Raw genomic sequence first — 24,124 nt, 5'->3', positions numbered from 1 at the left:
GCACAGTATTTGCAGTGTGGCAGGACACATTATCCTGCTGAAAGAGGCCACTGCCATTAGGGAATACTGTTTCCATTAAGGGGTGTATTTGGTCTGCAACAAAGTTTAGGTAGGTAGTACAAATTAACATCCACATGAATGCCAGGACCCAAGGTTTCCCAGCAGAATGTTGCCCAGAATTAACTTATCCAGCAATTTATGCTACAGTAGCTCTTCTGTGGGTTCAGACCAGACAGGCTAGCCTTCCTTCCCCACGCCATCAGTGAACCTTGGGCACCCATGACTCTGTCGCCGGTTCACTGGTTGTCCTTCCTTGGACCATTTTTGGCAGGAAACGCCATTCCTTCGGTACTGCGAACACCCCACAAGACCTGCCATTTTGGAGATGCTCTGAACCAGTCGTCTAGCCATCAAAATGTGGCCCTTGTCAAAGTCGCTCAGATCCTTACACTTGTCCATTTTTCCTGCTTCCAAAACATCAACTTCGAGAATTGACTGTTCACTTGCTGCCTAATATATCCCACCCCTTGACAGGTGCCATCGTTACAATATAATGTAATTCACATCATCTGTCAGTGGTTTTAATTTTATGGATGATATGTATTTATATATTTTCATTTATTAATTTGATGCTTTTGTAAACAATTGAGCTGCGATGTCAAAGGTTAAGGGTCTCACACAAAGGCCCAGCAGTAATCTGGTGGTTCTGGGATTTTAACTATTACCATTCCGGTGACCAGCTCTGAGCTATAACTACTGAGCCACCAGTATTCCAGAAATATTCTAGTCTAAACATGTCACACGTTGAGGATGCAGGTATGTTTCTGATCACGTCTATTGTTTATAACTCTCTAGCTTTCAAAGTCCTGTTACCTTTAACACCCTTTTTTCTTCCTGTCCCTTCTCTTTGTCACTTTCTATTTTTATTCTCAAGAGTACTGACCTCTACTGTCTTTTCTTCTCACCATGTTCATCTCTTTCTCTTCTTCTCTGTCTGTGAAACAAGTCTCATGAGTGCAGGTTTTTGTCAGTATCCCACCCATCCATCCTGATTATGCCATCAAACCAAAATAGCTCTCGACAGCATCATCCTCTTAGCACAACCATTTACCCCTCTCTGTCTCTCCCCCATCAGCCCACATTCACTCCCCCACATCTTCCTCCTCTGCTAATAGGAGCAACTGTGCATATATGCTGACAGACCACATTATTAGGAACACCATACTAATACTGGGTAGGACAACCATCAGAACAGTAGAGATTCTGGTCCTGGTTAACACTATTGCATCATATAATTGCTGCAGATTTGTTAGCTACACATTCATACTGGGAAAACCCCTGCTCTGCTATGTCGCAAAGACCATATTAATGAAACCAGTTTCAGATGAGCTGTGTTTTTGAGACAATTTTACATTGAGGAACATTATTCTGAAATTGTTCCACAATTTGTAGACGCAGTTTTTTGCAGATTGGTGAACCGATTTTTTCTTCTGAAAGACTCTGCCTCTCTAAGATACTCTTTTTATACCCAATCATCTTACTGACCTGTTGCCTATTAACCTCCCGCTGTTTCTTTTTAGTAACACTTACTTTTCCAACTTTATGGTATGTTTTCTATTTTCTTTTGTGAATAACATATGGGTTTATGAGGTTTGCAAATCATTGCATTCTGTTTTTATATACTTTTATTTACATTTTACACAGCGTCTTAACTTTTTTGGAATTGGGGTTGTATTTGGGTGCTGGATCATTCTCAGCACAGTAGTGACACTGAAATGTGTGTGGGTGTTACACACTTACATCAGGTACAGCAGGCATACAGTGGGTTTTAAACACTGTGTACACTTACTGGTCACTTTATTAGACACTTCTTCCTTGTTAGTCCACCTTGTAGGTGTGCAGTTAGACACTACATCCCACATTTTTCATGCTCAGTTTGTGTTCATCATCTCTAGCCCTTCATCAGTGTCAGCTTCTGACCACAGAATTGCTTTTGGATATTTTTGGCTAGTAGGCATTGGCTGTTCCCAACCTAGCAGTGACACTTGGGTGTTTTAAAATCTCTGCAACACTGCTACATGGTATCCAATGCACACATAAAAACACACACTAACATGACACTACCATGTCAATACTACTGCTATGTTGAGAATGGTCAACTACCCAAATGCTCCCTGGTCAAATGATAAACGAACTGAAGGAAGCTGATGGGCCACAGCCAGCAATTGTATCCCTACTGAGTAACATTTATGGTCCGTCGTTACTTCCTTATGTACCTCTACTGCTTATAGTGTATGCTCCAGTTCTCTAACAGAACATTACAAAGTCTTGCCTTCTCATGGGGGCTTTCACACTGGCAGTTTATTCCGAAACAGAGCACGGTTTGCATGGAAAATTATACTGTGAAAGCTGTTATGCAGGCCAGGAAGCACACCGCGGTACCAAACCCAAGACTACCTGTAAGAGCTAGTATGAGTTTGGTTGCACTGGAACTGAACCGCGATTCCCGTGAATATAAGAGCAACTCATACTCGGGTTGGCACTTGTTCAGGAAGTAAAGTAACCAGCTCGTGTGTTTTAGCCAATGACAAGATCATTAGTTTCCACAACACATGTATACAATGAGTGGCAGGGGATTTTATGGGACACAAAAGAGGTCCACTGCTGTTCATAATATCTGCAGCCCACAACAGCACCAAAACAATAATTTAAAAAATATATGGTGAGTTGCATTGTGTTTTCTATGCCCGTTTGTGATGATGTAAGATGAACGCAAATACACCACGGTTCAATAGAAACCAGATCAGCACTGCGGGGGGCAGTGGGAAAAATGTCACTCGGATTTGGACCATAGCAAACGTGCCCAGTGTTAAACCCACCATTGACTGCAATTTTGAGCTATTTCATTCATTAGGTTAGAACTTTGGATTGTCTTCCCATTTTTTAATCTAGTCTAGTCCTCTTGCTTGCCAATCTGTCTCACTTTCTGGTATTCATTTTTTGCCTGGTTTATGATCAGTGATTAAATATGTACCTATTTTGAAATAAATGCTGAAAAATACTCCAACCTTTTATACTGTTACAGTAGATGTTTTTGGTAAAATGGTTAAGGGGTAACTACAAGGAATTCATACCCAAGTTTGTTGATGGTGGAGTGGCTGGCTGCCTTATGTCCCAGGGAGCCCTCCTGTCTGTGTTACCTTCTGGCTCTCCCTTTTATTTATGCTGTCATAGATAGATTTGCTGGAGTCCCTGTTTGCACTCATGCAAAGTACATTGTCCATTATGGGACAATAAGCATACCTAATAATCTCTCCCTCTCTCTCCAACTCTCTTTCTGTCTTTCTCTCTCTGTCAAGCTACACATGTTACTCCTGAGATATCAGTGATCCTGACCCCTTCTGCTCTCCGGACCTGCCCGATCCATCCTGATACCCTCCTTCTAGTTCTCATCAATTGGAAGTCACTTGCTGCTGATGAGGATGGCCCCACATGGTGCAGCCTAAAGATCATTGAGATTACTGAGGATGGTACCACATAAAATCCATAAAGATGGCTTTGGACCTCAATTCATATGAACAATTATGCTATGATGGCCTAGGACTACAATTGCCACAAACAGTTTTGCACTAAAGTCTCCATCAGAGAACAGTGGATAAGTTTAACAAAATGGACTTCATGTAAAAACTGTAATGAATTTCCTGGTTACATAATAGCACTATTTGAACACGTAGTACACAGTTATAGAAGGGATTTATTTATAATTGGTCATCTGGTGTCACCCAGATGAGGATGGGTTCCCTATTCATTCTGGTTCCTCTCAAGGTTTCTTCATCATATCATCTTAGCGAGTTTTTCGTTGCCACCATCGCTGCTGGCTTGCTCATTAAGGATAAATACCTACATTTAAAATCTATATCCTGAATTTATATATTTCTGTAAAGTGGTCCATTGTTAAAAGCGCTGTACAAACTGAATTGAATATCTAATAAACTTATAACTAAATGTCTGCATATAAACAGTCAATCTAACATACGCCCTTAGAGACAACACAAACATCAAGGCAGACGCAATAAAGTACAAACAAAAATAACTAAGTTCCCATTTTCCATCCACAGATTATCCCTAGGTTTGAGACATTTGCCGAAAGGTTTGTGAGTTACAATTAAATTGTAAGTAGTTGAATATAATATGACAAACACTTCAGTTAAGTTTTCCTATTGTTTTTTATTTAGACAGAGTGCTTGGTAGATTTGTGGCAGTTTTGGTGAACTATAATATTTCATATGGAACTAATTCAATGCTGGGGTTTAGCAGCATGCTGATAGCCTGTGTTTCTCCATGAAATATATTGATAACCTGGGATGCAGCGACAGCTAAAATTAGCATCAGCCTGAATAATGAACTCACAACAGGATACAGAGCAGTGATGCCAGTGTCGAAGCTAAATTCACTGTTGTCTATACAAAATACCTAAATCAATTAAATTCCAGGTAGAACACTTTATGACTCCACTAATCAAAGAACCTTTGAAGAAACCCCAAGAAGTATTTTTTTCTGGGTATTATTCTGAGTGTATGATGATTAATGACCAACATCCAACATGTTCAAACTGCTGGTAGTGCATCTTCATTTAAACATATCAGGTCCTATTCTGAGTGATCAAGTCGGTGATCAAATGATATGTAAATATTTATCTTGATAAATACTTTATTAAAATTAAGCCCAAGCCTCTTCTGTTTGTCTAAGCTTTTTTGTTACATCATCACTCAAGCCAATATCATGCAAGTTCAGAATTGCACATAACTAAAAAATAACACCATGAAAAACTCATCATGTGCAACTGTCCAATGTCCAAATAGTCATGCCTGAGATCTGAATGTTTGTGTGTTTAAGTTTAAGTGTGTGTGTATGTGTGTGTGTGTGTGTGTGTGTGTGTGTGTGTGTGTGTGAGAGAGAGAGAGAGCACAAAAATGGAGGACATCTGTGGGTGGCAAGTGAAGGCTTTTCAAGCTAATTATCTATTTGGACAAAGATCAAACACCTCACAGTGGGAAATTCATGCTCAATGTGCCTGTCAAATAGGTCTCTCTTTGCGAGTTGAACTCTCTCTCTGTTGGTGAATAATAGAAAAAAACAAAAACAAGAGAAGACTAAGTGACTACCAGAACATGAGCAGAAAATGTTGACAACTAATTCCAGTGCCAGAACCAGCATGGCTATGATGTATGAATAAAATGTAGTTACAATTTATTAAATGTAAAAATAATTGTAGTTACACGTGAGTAATTACATACCTGAATTAAACAACCCACTCATTGTTACATAAATAAAATACCACACCACACAAAACAGGTTAATACAAAAGAAAAAGTATAAGTAAAGTTAAACCTTGAGGCAACTTTGGGGTATTGTTTGTTATTTATGCATTAAATATATAAATACAGTCCCCTCCTAAAATACTGGAACAGCAAGGCCAATTCTATTGTTTTTGCTACACTATGAAGACATTTGGGTTTGAGATAAAAAGATGAATATGAGACAATATATCAGAATTTCAGCTTTAATTTCCTCATATTTATATTTAGATGTGTTAAACAACTTGGAATATGGCACCTTTTGTTTGAACCCACCTATTTTTTCAAGTGATCAAAAATATTGGAATGTACAGTATATGTATATAATAATTACAGAGGGCACTGTTGTCTTTTTAAATTAATTTAAATTAATTTATTGCACAGCATTTCAACAGAGTGGAACACTGTGCCCTGCCCAGTACAGAAACAAGGAAGAGGACACTACCCACATGCTCAATGCTATTTTACTATATTTCACAGGTGGTATGCATTGGGTCATAAGCAGTTCCTGAATAGAATTACTGCAAGGTTCTTTCTTTTTTAAAAGAACATTAAAGTGTTTGTCTACCTAATCTCTATCTACTGTGTCTGTAACATATATGTGATACCACAGACAAATATTTAGTGGGATTTCCAATTTGTTATGGTCATATATTCTATTTTACTTGTTATTGACAATAATTTCAGCAAGGTTATTAACTGTTATTTCAAGAACTGACCTTTGATTTCTGTTATGTCAGAGTTTCAGGTAGAGAAGTTTTTAGTTCAAGCAAAGTATGTGTCAAAATTCTTGTCCATAGTAATCACACTACAATCAAAAAAAGTATAACAATAATAAAAAAGATCTTAAAAAAAAAAGCCTAATAGTGTTTTACAACTCATGATGAACCATCCGACATCATCTTCTCCAGTGCTGTATAAAGTTCCGAACAGTCATATTTAAATAAATGTTAAAAAGGCTCCCTGAGAAATAGCAAAAGCTTAAGTAATCCAACAGAAAATCAATTCAAGTAGAAGTTTTAAAGCATTTGCTATTACGTATGCTTTGATGAAAAATACCTGGGTATAAAAAATGGTAAGATGTTTTATTAAAAGGATTTCTTTGACAAAATTTGACAAAGTGAACAAAAAGATCCAGACTGCCAGTTTCTTTGTACCAAACAATGAAGTGTAGTACTAAAAGATAAGCTTAAGATACTAAATTCAATATGCAAAAATGTGAAAGTAAATCCATGTTGAGAATTCAACTGTTCTTGACTGTATCAGGTTGACTTTATTTGAACAGCAGCTCTATTAGGCTTTTAAGCATAGACAAAATAACTCCTGTAACTATACAGGATTGAAATGATGACAGCCATTCTCATATCTTCCATGCATTGCAAACTCTTCATAACTACGCTAATGTTCAACACAGTTTTGTAGAAAAAAAAAAGTCAATCAATATGTCTAAAATAAAGGGGAAATTATTTATTACATATCAATCTTATTTACACAGCATAGTGGTAGAGGATAGCTTGGTTAAAATACGATACAGAATGTGACATACAGAGCATTCGAGTGAAAGTCTATGTTGCTTGTTCCAGAGCAGTGATATTCGACATACTGTATAGAAGGTGCTGAAAATAAGTTACATGTAAACTTTTTTTCTGTCAGACTGGTTGTAATGTTAGTTGACCTTCAGCATTAAGGACACGTCTAACTAGCAATTTAGTATGACAATGACTGAAGCAATGTATTTATATGAGTTGTGTGTATTTAAATGGCTGACTTCTGGTGAAATACTGAAGTTGGAGACTGAACTTTTACACACTTTAGCATACGTCAGTCACTTCACTGCAATCTTCATACACAGCTAGCTTGACAGTATAATTATGCCATTACAAAACTACCTATCTGTGAAAATATATCCAAACAGGCTACATGGACAAAATATATGCTAATAAGTCATTTAAGAACTGTCTTATCATAGTCATCTACTTGGAGTTTTTGCTGACGATGTAAAAAGGTAGTGATACATCAATACAGAACAAGTTGGCTCTTTAAATTTATTCTTTGAATTGCTTTGATTTCCCCATCTCTCTCTCTCCCCATCAATCACCGCACCACTAGCCAATTGTGGGCATCTGCGAGCTCATGTACAGTATGTGGGAGAGGGCAGATATCACTTTTCTCTGAGTGTCTTACACTGCCTTGTGATGCAGCATGAGTGTGTGTGTGTGTGTGTGTGTGTACATGTGTAAATGTGTACGAGGTTCAGTGGCACCTCTAAATATATAATTTCACTGGCAGTTCTGGCTCATACACATCAATAAGACTCTGTGGTGGCAGCTTAGACAGATCCCTTTATAAATAGCAGCTGTAATTTAACTTAATTCATTCAGCATTATGCTACGATTATCTCTGGTCTAAATTTAACTACTTGAATTGATTATAGATAGGTATATAGATAGGTGTAATTTAGAGTGCAAAAGCTAACCAATCAAAGCAAATTAAACAGGGGAGAGTGTGTATGTTTGTGTTAAGAGAGATAATTATAGTACATATAGTATGAAATCTGTGTTTAATCTGCCATGTATTCCATTTAGGTTGCAAACAGTCCAAAATACAAAAGAGGATGCCACACACAGTTCAGTGTCATCAGAAGCTACTCAAAAAGTTTCCCGGCATGAAATCATGCAATCCCTTTGTTCTCTCTTCTCATAGTCTTGCTATAGGTGTGTATTGCATCCTCTGAACACAATACAGCCATACAGCTAAGGAAGCAGAAAAGCAAAAAAAAGGCTCCTACATACATATGCAAACAAATCTAAATGAAATCACATACTGTACAAACACACACACATACACACAGACTCTAAAGTCTCCTCTCCATGGCAACGCACAGGAATATCCTGAAATAAGACAGTGAGAAACCAAAAGAACTGCATAATCGGAAAAGGAAAAGGTATATTAAGTCTCAGCATTAACAAACTGCTGAATTCAGACTATTCCAGTAAAAGTTGACAGAAAAGATTATTAGTTTATAGTAGTATATTTAAACCCAGTGGAAACTCTGACTGCTCTGGTTCATTTAGTGGTCTAATCAAAATTGAAGAAAGACCACTGTAAAAGGAAACATGAAACATGTTTAGACAGTGTTCATGTCTGGTGTAAAGTCTTTCGCACTCTCTTTCATTCTCTGACTTTGGAGTAAGATCAAACATCTGACACTGTGCCAGTTACTACAGTATCAGTCAAACTCCAGAGAGGCACATCAAGCATGGCTACATATGGCTTTTTAATATTTCATCAGTCATCTTAGAATTACTTCGAACTTGCCTATGAGACTCAATACATTGAGCACCATTTAGGGCACAAACAAACCATGCTGGGCTGCGGGACTAGGATTGGGCAACTGTGACTGAGATAAAAAAAAAAAAAGAAAAAGAATTTTTTTAAAAAGACAAACACAAACGGTGCAAACTAGATCAGTAGTATTTGGTTCAGTATTAACAGGGTTAGTGTTTGCTGTTTGGAAAGGAAAGCTACACTGTAAGCAGAGAGATGCTCCAAAATCATCCTCCCATCTCCACCTCCTGCTTCTGGACTGTTTCAGTTAAAGAAGGTGCAGCTGGATTGTCAGGCAAAACATTGTGAATTTCTAATCTTCTAGGAGGGGGAGAGAGAGAGAGATTCCTTATGCTGATGTAATTAAACGGGAAGAAGGGATGAAAATAAATTAAAGTGAAAAAATTCATTTTATGTAGGTCAGAGGCTGCTACCTGTTAAATAATGAAAAAGGGTATGATGTGTAGGACAGAGTGTGTGTGTGTGTGCATATGCATGCATCATAAATGTGTTGAATCCAACATGAACACTGTAATTGCTGTTGCTGAGGTCAGGGTGGACCTAACTCTGTCAAATCTAGATTTCTCATTTTCTGTTTGGTCTCAACAGCATGGACATATGAGATTCCTAGATGTATTCTGAACATTTTCAGCATGTATTATGGGGACACGAACATGTGCATTGATATATAGTATATGATAAATCACATAATACTGAGCAGTGCATATATCTGTGTAATAGTGTATAAGTAAAATTTAATCTGCCTTATACTGCTGTTCAGAACACAAATACTGTGTATCAGTATACACTGTGTATCAGATACACAAATACTGTGTATCTGGCGATATACACTATATCGCCAGAACTATGTGGACACCTGAACATCACAACCATATGTGGTTCTTCCCCAAACTGTTGCCACAAATTTGGAAGCACACACTTGTATAGAATGTCTTTGTATGCCATAACATTACAATTTCCCTTCATTAGAACTAACAGACCCCCTGTGCACAAAGTGGGTCCATTCAAACATGGTTTGCCAAGGGTTGTGTGGACAAACTTAAGTGGCCTACACAGACTTCCAGAATGCATTGGAATGTTGACTGTGTCCTACTAATGGCTGAAGAGCACCAATCTCCATACTTCAAAATCTAGTGGAAAGCCTTCCCAGAAGAGTGGAGGTTATTATCACAGCAAAGGGAGACTAAATCTGGAATGGGATGCTCAAAAAGAACATATGGTTGTGATTGGTCAGGTGTCCACAAAGCTTTGGCCATATAGTGTATGTCATTTCAAGTTCACCCAAATACAGTGTAAATGAAGAAGCATGGCTACAATCATGCACAATCATACATCTAAAGCCAATGAAATAAGGGTATGTTCTGCATAGGGAGGCATGATAAGCAATATACAGTAAGCATGGCTGAAATAAGATACATACTCCTGACAGCCATACCGAAAAAAAAAACTGCTGAAAATGTCACAAGTGGAGGGAGATACTGTAGACATACATTTCACAGATACACAAAAGAATTATCAAATGTGATTTTATTTTTCAAATCAATTGTTCTAAATGCATACATATGTACAATTTGTCTGTGTATACTGTAAATATTAGGTAGGTAACATAATATGATGACATTATCTGGAATAAACACACACTGGAGGTGCATTATTCATTGTTTTTTTTTTTTGTTTGCGTTGTTGAGCTCCAAAATTAAAACCATATATCTAAACATTATCAAAATAAATCTTTTATTACCATATTTCTACACAAACTAGCCCAAAATTCACAAGAGAAATACGCTTTTATTTATAGAGCCCACACACACCACATGCTGTGCACAAGGCAACATATCTCTGCTGTGTATTTAATGAATTTTTTTTTAAATGAACTTGTACGTTCATTGCACATGTTTTTGTCATTCTTAAATGAACATTCTTGATCGTTAATAAAAAGAAAATCTTCCTTAAATATCATAATAACGAAATGCTACTTAAAGAACCTCAAACTTGCTGCAGCACTGTGTCCCAGCTTCATGGAAGATTCTGATTTTGTAGTGAAATTTTCTGATCTTTCTTGAATCAAATATTGAAATATGAATCAAATATTAATCAACAGCTATTGTAGAAAAAAAAAACAGTTCCACTGATTTGGAAAATACATAGCTGATTGTCACTGTTCTGAGTATCTGAGGTTGAGGAACTGTAGGAGTTCAGGAGTTGAATAATGTTCTGCAATCTGCTATTTGTTATAATTTGTGAATGATAAATGATGTGTGTGTGTGTGTGTGTGTGTGTGTGTGTGTGTGTGTGTGTGTGTGTGTGTGTGTGTGTATGTGTTTTTATTTTATGTTTGCTTTGTCACCTTATTGCTGTTTTGGCAATATTCTGAACAAATAAAACATGCCAATGTTACTTTATTTATTTTATTTATCATGCCAATGATAAAACCCTTTTTAATGAGAGTTCAGATTTAAATTTGACTCAAAGAGGCAGACAGAGAGCGTGAGAAAAACAGAATGAGAATTTATAACAGGCATAAAATAGTCACAGATGATGTTTTGTTCTACTGTACATAATCATGTACTCTTCAGAGACTTGAGTGCATAAGCAGTACATCAGTCTCTCTGTATGAGAGTGAGACTGACTGACAATAGAAATAGAGCTCAACACTAATAGTGATGTACTATGCACTTTTCGCTATAATACCTGATCTGTTGTTGGGAAGAAAAGATATTGTAACAGGAAAAAATAAGAGAATTTGTAAAAAAGGATGATGAAAGAATTCACTCAACTTAAACTACACCAGAGATGGAGACATTCTTAGTTACCATAGAAACATGCCCATCACGTCATTGGAGTATTTCACGTATTTTTGAGTGCATGTAAGAGAAGTAGAGGTGGGGAGAGAGAGAGAGAGAGACAGAGGGAGACAATCCCTCTAATCATCAGAGCTGCAAATCTTTTTTTTTTTGCATTTGGTCCCCGGCTGGAAGTAAAACATGTCACACACGCATAATTTCAAGTTCACTATAATGGCAATTAAAGGCTGTGAGATGTGTTGAAATATTGATCAAAATACAATATGAACCCAAAATAGAAGTGTATACGCTTTGTTCATACAGCGCTTTAGTGGAAATCCTTTTGACAGCCTGTATTTAAATGCTTTTGGCATTTGAAACATCGATATCGAACATGCATGAAATATATAGATCTAATATGAAACTAATTATTAGTGGTAATATTATGTCATCATTTTGATATACTGAGGCATGAACTTGATAAGCCATCCCATTAGTAAAATCATGTAAATGCTCACCTGGCAAAAACTGGCATCTTCACGTGTAATACTTGCTTTTCAGTTTTATTAATTTTGTGCATACAATTCCATTACTGAATGGATTTTCAGGCTTAGTAAATCACAGTATGGTAATTTAATAAATTAATAAGTAGATAAATTAGCAGTGGTAGCTCAGTAGTTAAGACAAGCCGTGAGTTCAAACCCCAGCACTGCCAAGCTGCCACTGCTGGGCCCTTGACCAAGGCCCTTGATCAAGGCCCTTAAACCCTCAATCACTCTGGATAAGGGCATCTGCCAAAATGCCATAAATGTAATTTAAATGTAATTAATCTGTTTGCATTGATTTCATCCTGTGTTTTGTACTATTAGGTAGAAGTGTATATTCATTAAGTCAGAAATCCTCTCTAGACACTGTTTGTAAATCAGCTTGCACATTTTCTGTTATCAAGACACACACAAACATTTCAGAGCCTTATGAAATGGCAATGAACAGTCACTATCTTAAGTTGACTACAATAAAAACAGAGCTGTCTCTTTGTCATTTTATTATATAAGCTCCCCGGCATTGCTGCAGTTGGAGAGCTGGTTCACTGCAACTGACTAGCTCTGAGTCACCAAGCATTGTTGGTTATCAGCTGTCACATCCATATATGTAGAAAATAGATGGCTTTTTTATCTGTTTTCAAGGACTCATAGTCTAGCATCTCATCTGAGAGATATAAGCAAGAGTGAAAAATACAATCAATAACGAAAAAGGTTTTCAACCCATGCATGCGAGAACAGTGAGATGATGATAATATGATACACAACAGATACACAGTCAAAATAATGAGTGCGATTATTTTGCTCATTTTAGATTTGAGGAGTAGTGTAGGTACTCCATAAAGTATTTAATTGAACTTAATCAATACTTAAACAATGAACTTAATAATTGAACTTAATCAATTATTGATAAATATTAAACAAAATATTAAATATGTAATATTAAAATATTAAATTTACAATACAAAAAGTCAAGTTACAAAGTTGAATTCAGAAGCAAACACAGATCTTCAAACATTTAACAAACACACAAGGCAAAATACCGTGGCAAAACCTAAACATGGCACCATGAACAAAAGCATAGATAGACGATAACGTGAGACAAGGAAAGCACTGCAAACAGTGGCATATATACTAGAGTGCTCATTAACCGAAACGTAAATCAGGTGCAGGTGGTCATGTGACACTAATGAGTTTGGTGCAGTGGCTGCTGGGAAATGAAGTCCAGAGTTCCCTCCTTGAGACGTGACAAAAAACTTGTTTCAATACTGATTGCAAAAAAAACCCTATTAATACCCAAGCATTGTTGCTAAATACTCTGAAAAGTTCACTACTAAATGAAATCCCTCTGAATGAATATTAATTCATTCCAACTGCAATATGTTTAATGAGGAAACTGCTTATTAACTGCACAGAGTACAGAGAAGAGTCAACAGTGTTTGGTCTCTGGTGTGGTGACCTACAGCTAAAGGACAACAAGTTGATCTCTTTGGGATCTGATCCAGTAACCTGAGTTCCAAATATTCTTCTCAATTATACACAGGCAGTACGGTCTTAAAATGGCAACAATTACAATGTCACCAACAGATTTATATTAGAGAGTAACTGTTGATTTTCCATTAACACTGGCATCACCACCATTAAAGAAAACGTGAAGAGAAATAAATTGCAGTTTTAACATTTTAAGATATTTCACTTTAAGTTATTTCACAGACAGTGAACCTCTATCAATTTTCTTTTTTTAAGGAGGAACATGTCATCTGTGCTGACTAACATTAAAGACATAGGAAAATGGGAGAGAAAATAGCTGGAGAGAACCACAGTTTCATGGGAGATTTCACTAATGTAACAGGCTCAGATATAGTGCACAAAGTGGAAGGCCCTTTCCCAGCAACATGCCTGAATGTCTGCATTTAGATAAACAGTAATATTATGAACTTTCATCAAGCACGCACTATGAACAATTACTCTGTTTATGACATCATTAAAAAAATCTCCAAGAGGGCCAGCATATCCACTTCATAAAGCTTATGTAAAACCACAACCTAAACAAATCCGGAAGACATGGGTCCGACATACTGGATGAGAGACGCAGGCATTTTGAAACCTTTAACCAGTAAAAATAATTGAAGCATTTTGCAAGAAAGCTAGTTTCATGAAAGAGAAATATCTCACCAGCTATGGCTATAACATTTTACATATTATGAAACACAAAAATATTATGGACATGTTTAAATACCATAGTATTTCAAATGTGAAAGCATACCTAAAGGACTCAAATATACTAGAAGTTGTAGGTTTGTGTAGACTTAAGGGTGCACACTGTGCGATTTTTAACAGTCCTTTGGGACTGTTGCTTGTCAAGACTGTACGAACATGATCCCTGCTGTAAGCCATGTCACACTGTAGGATCTCAGTTATCATTAATGTCAGATTGTACGACAGTCAAGACGTGAAAAATTGACGCACGCAAGACTCGTACGGAGTAGGAGAAGCCACACTACAGGACTGTGCCTCAAATTTTCTGACACTGCCAGAAATTAATCGGAGGACAAATTTGATCGCAATGGCCATTAATCGGCTGTCTCGGAATATGTCAAGCTAGCAATCAAAGACTACAGATTTTGGCCTAGGATTAGAGGAATCTTTTAGGAACAGTTAGGAAAAGCAGCATAACTGTTATGAGACATTAAAGTGTCAAGTTTTTAAAACAAATGTAAGAACTGACTCACTGAATAACAACTGATCCACAATGACCAAATTATGGCCATACTGTGTTTAATTTTAAGGATGTGTCTTACTAATTCAGCGTTATTGAATATAATGAATCAAAAAGACTGGACTCACGATAGTGTTCTCTCCATGCGACTGCCTGTGGAGCCAATAATCTCTCCAAGTGTGCAAAATGTCTGGCCCAGGAAATCCTAGAACCAGAGGGACATATTAACTGGGCACTTTTAGCAATCGAGCATACAGTACTGTGCAAAAGTCTTAGGCACATGGAAAGATATTCTGTACAGCAAAGATGCCATCAAAAATAATGAAAATGAAACATTTCTACATAAAAAAATACCTCCAGAGCAGTAAACAGTAATAGTAATAAACTAAACAAAGGCAATATTTGGTGTGACAACCCTTTGCTTTTTGAAAATGCATCATTACTGTCACTTTGTGTAGTTTATTTATTTTTTTAAAGGAAATTTGCTGTTAAGTTTGTCTGAGTATCGTAGAGAAAATCTACCATAGTACTTCTAGAGACACTGACTGTCACACTAGCTTCTGTTTTTGCAGATGATCCTCGAGAGTCTTCATTATGTTTTATGTCTGAAAAGTGGTGAATTATGTAATATGCTACTTTCTTCACTGACATACAGAATTTTCTGTAACATTTAATTTTTTGTTGAAAATGTTTATTAAAATGTTTTTTTTACTGACTCAGTAATGCAGAAGTCATACAATAAACATAATATATAACAAAATTCTAACAAAATTCTAATAAAATAACTACATTTGTATTTAAAAACATTAGGGTGCCTAAGACTTTTGCACAGTACTGTATATGAAGAAGCAAAACAGGGAAAAGGCTAAAAAGGGAAATGATGGCAATGTAGAATATACAGAATTTTATCAGGATAATCTGTATATACACTGTATTTCACCCATTCAAATAATGTACCATTCTCCCAACAGTGCATGCAGTCAGTTTCTAGATGTATTGCATTCAAACTTCTATATGCTTTCCTCCAGTGCATGTCTGTAAAGATTTTCAGTCATCCATATCATTTTGAATATTCTGTAAGGTAAGTGAAACATCTTAATACCAGATCGCTCTTAATTCTCAAATCTGATTGGCCAGAAGATTTAGATTAATTTTCTATAACAGCACGACTCTGATAATAGTGGCAGCTGTAGTTCACAGTTTATCAATAAACTAATACGTTATCATTTCTATAGTAGAAACTCATTTGCAGGGAGATGTACATTTAACATTTATGGAAAGAGTCTGGAGTGTCCACGTTTTATAACAGACATTAAGTTTTCTACCACAGGAAAATCTTCAAGCAAGAGAACTTTGAGCTTTCTAGTCTCTCTGTAACATAACAAGGTTTTTGTATTATTAACTTCAAGATATAAAAATGAGAGAACAATTGTTTATAGCTGTTAAAAGTGATGTCTCCATAATTATAAACAGTTGAAAAAGCATGATCATTATTAAACATAATAATTGTTGGTGTAAGAGGATTAAAACACTTCTGCAATGTGCTCTCATTGGAAAATAATCAACTTTAGGGTGGTAATATTAACGGCAATCATGTCGAGACACATCACACCACCCCGTTGTTGATTATTTTGCTATAACAACATGGCCTGCTGTGCTTTACACCTTACTTAATATTATCATGTTTAAGATTAAAACATAACTTTCCAGGCATGTAATATTACTACTCTAATAGATCCTCTATCTTGAGACTGTTACAATACTAATTAAAGTGCAGAGGAGGAAGACAGTAAGCATGCAACTGTATGTACAGAGTATCATGCGTGCAGTGGGACATCTGTTATTTGCAATCTCATCTCATCAATGCAATCACATCTCATGTTATATATGCAGTTTCATCTCATGGACATACACATTGCAGTAAGCATTAATGGAGAACTGTGTAAACATAAAAAACAGTCTTATATTAACACCTATAGTGTTTATAGAAACGCACCCATACACAAATAAACACTTTAAAGTTAATTTAGCACAGGAGTTTCTGCTCTCATGTAGCAAGATTAGCTACATTAGACCATGAACCTTATTTTAACACAGCTTTCACCACTTATGCCCTACACACTAATAATTTCAGCCGTGTTCATATTTACTTGGCTGAATTTTCAGCATTTCAGATGAGAGCTTTAATGAATTTCTTAGGCTAATTAACTCTGTTCAGAAATGGAAATCCCAGGAGTGTCATGTTATTTCTGTACTCTTGCTTTGATTAAGCTCACACACCAATGTAGCTGTTTTTGTAGGACTACTCACTTTCTGCTCATCCACGAAAGGCAAAAAAAAGATGAAAAGAGAGAAGGTTGTCAAATAAATATCTGGGACAGAAAAATAAATCACAAGCAGGTCAGCTGTCAGACAGAACAATGTTCACACCTTGTTGTTTTACTAAACTCAAAATAGACAGATATTGATCCAAACCTAAATAGCAAAGCAAGAAGAAGTGAGCTTACATGCTTTGAGATGTTTGAACTTCTTGTGTCCACATTGTACCTGGAGCATAAGATAAAATAAAATAAAAAAAATTAAATGAAGGAAGAACACAGTCAAAAATAATGCTGAAAAAAAGGTGTCAACATGAACACAGAAATGTAATGTTACATATATATAACACTGATAAACTTCCTTCTAAAAAGGGCAATAATATGGTTTAATTTTGAATATATTTCGTCAGCAGTAATTACAGCGGTAGAATAAAATGACCAACTGGGATGTGTGCCATGCGCAGGGAGATGTGTTCACAGACTGAATTGCTTTTCTTTGAAAATACTTCATTTTCCTCCAGGCCAAATGCTATCTGAGGGAACCTTTATAATCTGACATAAATGAGACTTTCAGATTATCTTTAATCATGTTAGAAAGAGTGAATCATCCTTCCTTTCTGTTCTTAGTCAGTATTTACTTTTAATTGCTATTATCTTTTACTCTGATCTGTTCTGATTAAGTAAGCATAAACACATACATGTGGACCCCAAATCCGTTTTGGGAAAGAGAAGCTATTCCTTGGACAGAGATGTTTTCCTGCATTTTAATTAGCCATCTCTTTCTGTCTGTGTTTCTGTCTCTGTGGTCTGGCTGTGTTGATGGACATGTGAAAGTTCCACTAGGCTGAGATGCAATGAGTAGTGTGACAGCTCCAGATCCCCAAGGACCATGATGGATGGCTAAGAGGTATGCCACATCACTGATACAGTACTTCCTGAAATCTACAGGGATTGTAATGGACTGGGCTGGCATTTTCAATGTGCAAGTGGAGGTTCATTGTTCATTCAGTGGTACGAAAAGGAAGCATGAATATTCAACAGTTCTTTTGACTTTTTCCCTTCGAGTTCAAGACCCTGAACTCTAACTAAAGTGTCATCCCTGTGATACCATGCCAACTACACGGTCTATTTTCACCCGCTCCTTTATTTCCTTCTCATTCCTTTTACTCCGTTTCTCTACCTCCTTCCTTTTTTCAATCTTCACCTTAACAACACTTCCATTCAGTCAATGAGAGCTCTCCTGATGTGTGCCTGTATCAAAATGAAATTATGGCACAGTGTGCAGGCCCACAAGCGCTGCTGAAATGAGATTTTATTGCACAGGAATGCAAAAATCACTCCAAGATGTGTAGTGGTGCACATTTGCATACAATGAAAGAAAATAGCAGAGATAAGCAATGCAACTTTGACAAAATGCTTCCATTATAATGTCCTGTTGCACACGGGAGAATAATCACTTTAAATAAGTTACAGCATGTGTCAAATAGTGTTTCTCCATTCCAATTTAATGCACAGCTACAAAGGCGTGAGATAATATTACATTACAGCTACGTTTGCAATTGAGCATCTTTTTTTTAACTTTATTTATGGAAATAGTAATGGTTCTTCAAACAATTTCTTTACTCAAAATGATAAGAAAACCATTTTTCAAAATGTCTCTCATCTCTTTGTCAGTGCAGTGGCCATTATTGGACCTGGTGTCCTCTCAGCATGGATTCAGTGCTTCATATTTTTAAAATATGTGACTGACTCACTTCCTCTCTGACCTGTTATTGAAGCTACACTGCTGGATAGCTCCTAATCTCCACAAGCCTGATTGGAAGACTGAAATATTGTTTTGATATGACCTTTGGAAGAAATTGAGGAGAATAAATCCAGTTGAGAGAGAGATCAATGGGGATGAGTGTTCATTATAAATGGTAGTTCAACTGAGAAATAATTTAAAATGTTTGAAACAGTTATTTTACATGAGGGAAAGTGTGAACTGTCATATGGATAATAATATGTGTCTTTGTTAATTAAACGCCTCTTGATTTATTATGATGGATAATATAATGTATCTACTAATCACTAACACTCCATTGTGGACTATAGTGTCAACCATAACTGGTCACTGTTTACTATAGCAAACTATTTCAACGAGAATTATGATGTGCAGCATCTACAGTATCCTGCAAGTCAGAAAATTAGCTATTGGACTGTATTATTCTATTATACGGAAATGGCAAGGCAAGTTAAAAGCAAGATTATGCTACAGAGATACTGCATACAAGACCACCAAGGAATAAAATGCACACATGATCTTTAAGCACACTTCAACTGCAGCTATTGCTAACACCGTTTGTGTACTGTTTATCCTACACAGAGTTGTGGATTCCAATCAGCCTTCAACACGTCTTTGGACTGGGGGAGGAAACCAGAGTACACAGAGGAAACCCCCAAAGCACGGGGAGAACATACAAGCTCCGCGTACACAGGGCAGAGGGGGGGATTGAAAATAATTCTTAACAGCACATAGAGTAATTAACATAACAGCTGAAAACACACATAAATCTTAATTATCATTATGTGAAAACACATAATTAACATTAGCTGAAAACACACACCAGAGAAATGCAGGAATTATATTATTATTATTATTATTATTATTATTATTATTATTAAATTAGCTTATTTTTCCTTCACCTTGTTAGGTTATTCTGAATACATTTCATGCCCATTTTTGTTTATTTACCATGTCTTCTCTGTAGGAGCACACACTAATCTATGCAAATCTCAGCACGCAAGCTATGCATCTAAATAGAACTCAAGTGTCTGGTAATGGCATACCTCTAATGTGTCTGTTCATGCTTACAGGTTGCTAAGAATAACCTCAGTAAAGGCCATGGAATAATATCTCATCTTTTCACCAGTTGTGTTCTGTTCCACCAGGCAATACTTTTTTCATCTATGTCTACCAATATGAACTGGCATGTTAGATTTTCTATGTTAAAATTGACTGGTTTTAAGTACAACTAAACATAGACATGAGGTTGAACCGCTAATAAAACTGTATACACATACACATGCGCACACACACACACACACACACACACACACACACACACACACACACACACACTTTTCCTATAGCAAAATATCGCCAGGCTCTTAGATTGGAAATTTAAATGGTATGTTTCGGGTATGTGTGTGTTTTGACTACGATTTTCTTTTTTTTTTAAATTTTTTTTTTTTTACAAAAACTGCAGCTTTTACTTCAAATAAATAAATAAGCCAAGAGGGGGTCCCTGAATAGTGCAACAGAAATACTAACAATTCTACAGTCATCCCAATGATGCAATAGCCATCCATGGCCGGGAGTCCAAGTGTGCAAAATTGGCCATTCCCTTTGGATCGGAGGGATGGCATACTCTCTCTCCTCCATTAGTCACAGTGACACTAGAGCAATCACAGGTGTCTGTGAGCTCTGTGTGGAAGAAGGCAAATAAAAATTTCCTGAGTATGTTACACTGCCTTGTGACGCAGCATGAGCAGCAGCTCAAAAAGATGCGGTTGGCTGGCTTGATGTGTCTCAGAGAAAGCACATGTTAGCCCTCACACTCGCCGGTTGGTAGCTGTCATATGAGAGGTGAGAGGTGGTAGGTCGGTGGAAATTGTCAAAATACGAAATTGGGAAGAAAAGGGGTTGATGATATGTGTGTGTGTGTGTGTATGTGTGTGTGTGTGTGTGTGTGTGTGTGTGTGTGCGCGCATCATAAATGTGTTGAATCAAATATGAACACTGTAATTGCTGCTCCTGTGTTCAGGGTGGACCTAAATCTGTCAAATTTCTCATTTTCTGTTTGGTCTCAGTAGCCTAGACCTACAGTGTTCAATAATTCATGTATACTGTATACCTATACTTTGAACATTTGCAGCCTGTATGAAGGGGACACTTAAACATGTGCATTGATATACAGTCATATGAAAAATACACTCCATGGAAATTGTTGCCTGTTTTGACATATTTGGACAAGCCAACATTTGATCCTCTTTAAAACAGTTCCTATTAAGAAAGTTGATGCACTCTATCAAATGACACATAAAATTGACATTTTGTAGCAATTTTCACAAATTTAATGAACAAAAAACCTGATCAGTCACATGGAAAAAGTAAGTATACCCCTACATTTATCACACCCTCAAATCCATAAAATTAGAATCAGGTGTTGAAGATGGCTGCCAGATTTGAACCTGCTTAGGGAGTGCAGGTGGAACCCGTCTTATTCATACCCCTCTCCTATCTAGTGACTGGAGTTCCCTTTACTATTGACGTGTGTGGTATCATCATGCCAAAATCTAAAGAGTTCTATAAAGCCTTCAGAAAAAAGGTTTTGAATGCCTATGAGTCTGGCAAGGAATTTAAAAAGATCATTCCATTGTAAGGAAAATCATCTACAAGGGGCAAAGATTTCAATTTACTGCCAATTTGTCCAGGACTGGCTGTCCCAGCAAATTAAGCTGAAGAGCAGATCATCTGATGCAAAAAGAAGTCTCCAAGAACCCCAAAATTTCATCACAGGATCTGCTAGTAAGTCTTGCAACTGTTGGTGTCAAAGTGCATGCTTCTACAATCAGAAAGAGATTACACAAATTTGACCTGCATGGGAGGTGTGCCAGGAAAAGCCTTTGCAAAACTAGATTTTGCCAATGAGCGTAAAGGCAAAGACCAGGCGTTTGGAATAATGTGCTCTGGACAGACGAATCAAAGGTAGAGTTTTGGCCACAGTAACAGCAGACATGTTTGACACTGACCAAAAACAGCTTTTCAGGAGAAAAACCTCATACCAACTGTAAAACACGGTGGTGGAAATGATATGCTTTGGGGTTGCTTCGCTGCCTCAGGGACTGGAAAACTTGCATTCACTGATTCAACTATGAATTCTGCAACATATCAAAGAGTGCTTGAAGATAATGTGAGGCCATCTGTACAAAAGTTAAAGTTGAACTGAAAGTGGACCTTTCAACAGGATTATGATCCCTAAGCACACCAACCGAATCCATCAAGGAACGGGGCAAAAAGAAGAAATGGAGGGTTATGGTATGGCCAAGTCAAAGCCTGGATTTGAATCTCATTGAAATGTTGTGGGGGGATTTGAAACAGGCAGTACATTCAAGAAAACTCTCAAACATATTGCAACTGAAAGAATCTTGCATGGAAGAGTGATCAAAAATTCCAGAAAGCCTGGTGGACAATTATGCAAAACATGTACAAGAAGGTATTTCTGCTAAAGGGGGCAATACTAGCTTTTGAGACCAAGGGTATACTTATTTTTTCCACAGAAGAATATCACATCTATTGATAATTCTGTTGAACAAATGATTGAAAAAGTTAATTTTCCTTGTGGTTTTATTTAAGTATATCAACTGTAGTAATAGGCACTGTTTCAAAGATGACAAAATGTTTGCTTGTCCATAAATGTCCAAAAAGCCAGGAATTTCCATGGGGAATACTTTTTTTCTTCTTCACATTTTCTCTGAATTCATTCTGATGCTACCACCATGAGTTACATCATCTATAAAGATTAGTGAGCTTGTTCCAGAAGCAGCCATGCAAGCCCAAGCCATGGCACTACCTCCACCATGTTTCACAGATGAGTTGTATGTTTTGGACCATGGGCAGATCCTTTTTTCGCCACACTTTGGCCTTTCCATTACTTTGGTAGAGGTTAGTCTTAGTTCCAGAACCTTTGTGGCTCATCTCCGTATTTCTTTGTGAATTCCAATCTGGCTTTCCGATTCTTCCTGCTGATGAGTCTTTTGCATCTTGTGGTATGGCCTCTATATTTCTGCTCTCAAAGTCTTCTTTGAAGGGTGGATTGTGATACCTTCACCCCTGCTCTCTGGTGGTTGTTGGTGATGTCACTGTTGTTTTTGCTTAGTTTTTTTTCATCACAACTCTCACAATATTTCTGTCATCAGCTGTTGTTGATCAACCTGTTTGATTTCTGGTTATTAGTACACCAGTAGTTTCAGGACATTCTATCTTCTTTTATAGGCTATGTCCAATTCCCAGTGCTTTTTTTTGGCTATGCCCAATGCTAAGCTATTGTCTCATATTCATGCTTTTGATCTCAAACCTAAATGTCTTCAGGGTATAGCGAATACAAATAACTGGCCTTGCCGTTCCAGTACTTTTGGAAGGAACTGTACACAATATGGTCAAAAGTATGTGCACATCTGACCATCACACCCAAATGTGTTTCTTCCCCAAGCTGTTGCCACACATTTGCAGAGAACAATAGAACATACAATTGTACAGAATGTATTTATATTATATAGCATTACAATTTCAATTCAGGGCCCAAACTTGTTCCAGAATGACTAACCCACTGTGTACAACGCAAGGTCCATGAAGGCATGGTTTGCCAAGGTTTGTGTGGAAGAACTCAAGTGGCCTACACAGAGTCCTGACCTCAACCCCAGTGAACATTTGGGATGAACTGAAATGCTGACTCTGACCAACTAAAATCCCACTCCAAAATCTAGTGAAAAGCCTTCCCAGAAGAGTGGAGGTTATATGTGGAGGTTATAATAGCAAAGGGGTGGACTAAATCTGTAGCGAGTGTGTGTGTGTGTGTGTGTGTGTGTGTGTGTGTGTGTGTGTGTGTGTGTGTGTGTGTGAGAGAGAGATGGTAGTAAACTGGCTGGACACAGGGTCATGCATTTAAAACAAACACAGAGCTACATGGTGTTAATGACATTCAGCAACAAAGATGTGAAGTGAAAAGAGAGTGACACTGCCAGCATATTTTAGACAAGGACACAGTAAACATAAGAGGTATCAATAATTCAGCCCCTAATGATTTTCAGTGGGGATTAGCTTGGCATCAACATTACACTATGGGGGCTCACCAAACACAATGACTCAACAGTCACCATCAGCCATGACTTGATTTACAGTAAATTTACCACAAAGTGAATATTTCTTTTGATAAGTCTATATTGTATTTATTTAATTTTCTATTTTAATTAAACAACCTGAAAATGATCTATAACAATAGTTGAAAATCCTACA

The 24,124-nt window shown here is 37.0% G+C and overlaps 1 protein-coding gene across 1 annotated transcript in view; it reads right to left on the bottom strand.

The window, feature by feature from the left end:
* Positions 1-24,124, bottom strand: part of LOC108271557 (copine-9) — a 123,628-nt gene that overhangs the window by 55,059 nt on the left and 44,445 nt on the right. Inside the window, exons 5-6 of the mRNA XM_053683683.1 lie at positions 17,257-17,296; positions 14,878-14,954 (exon numbers count right to left, since the gene is read on the bottom strand). Coding sequence (XP_053539658.1) covers positions 14,878-14,954; positions 17,257-17,296 — 117 coding nt within the window. The remainder of the gene's footprint in view (positions 1-14,877; positions 14,955-17,256; positions 17,297-24,124) is intronic.

Source organism: Ictalurus punctatus, chromosome 11, assembly GCF_001660625.3.
Source record: "Ictalurus punctatus breed USDA103 chromosome 11, Coco_2.0, whole genome shotgun sequence".
NCBI classification, from domain to species: domain Eukaryota; kingdom Metazoa; phylum Chordata; class Actinopteri; order Siluriformes; family Ictaluridae; genus Ictalurus; species Ictalurus punctatus.
This window is presented reverse-complemented; position numbering and strand designations above follow the sequence as displayed.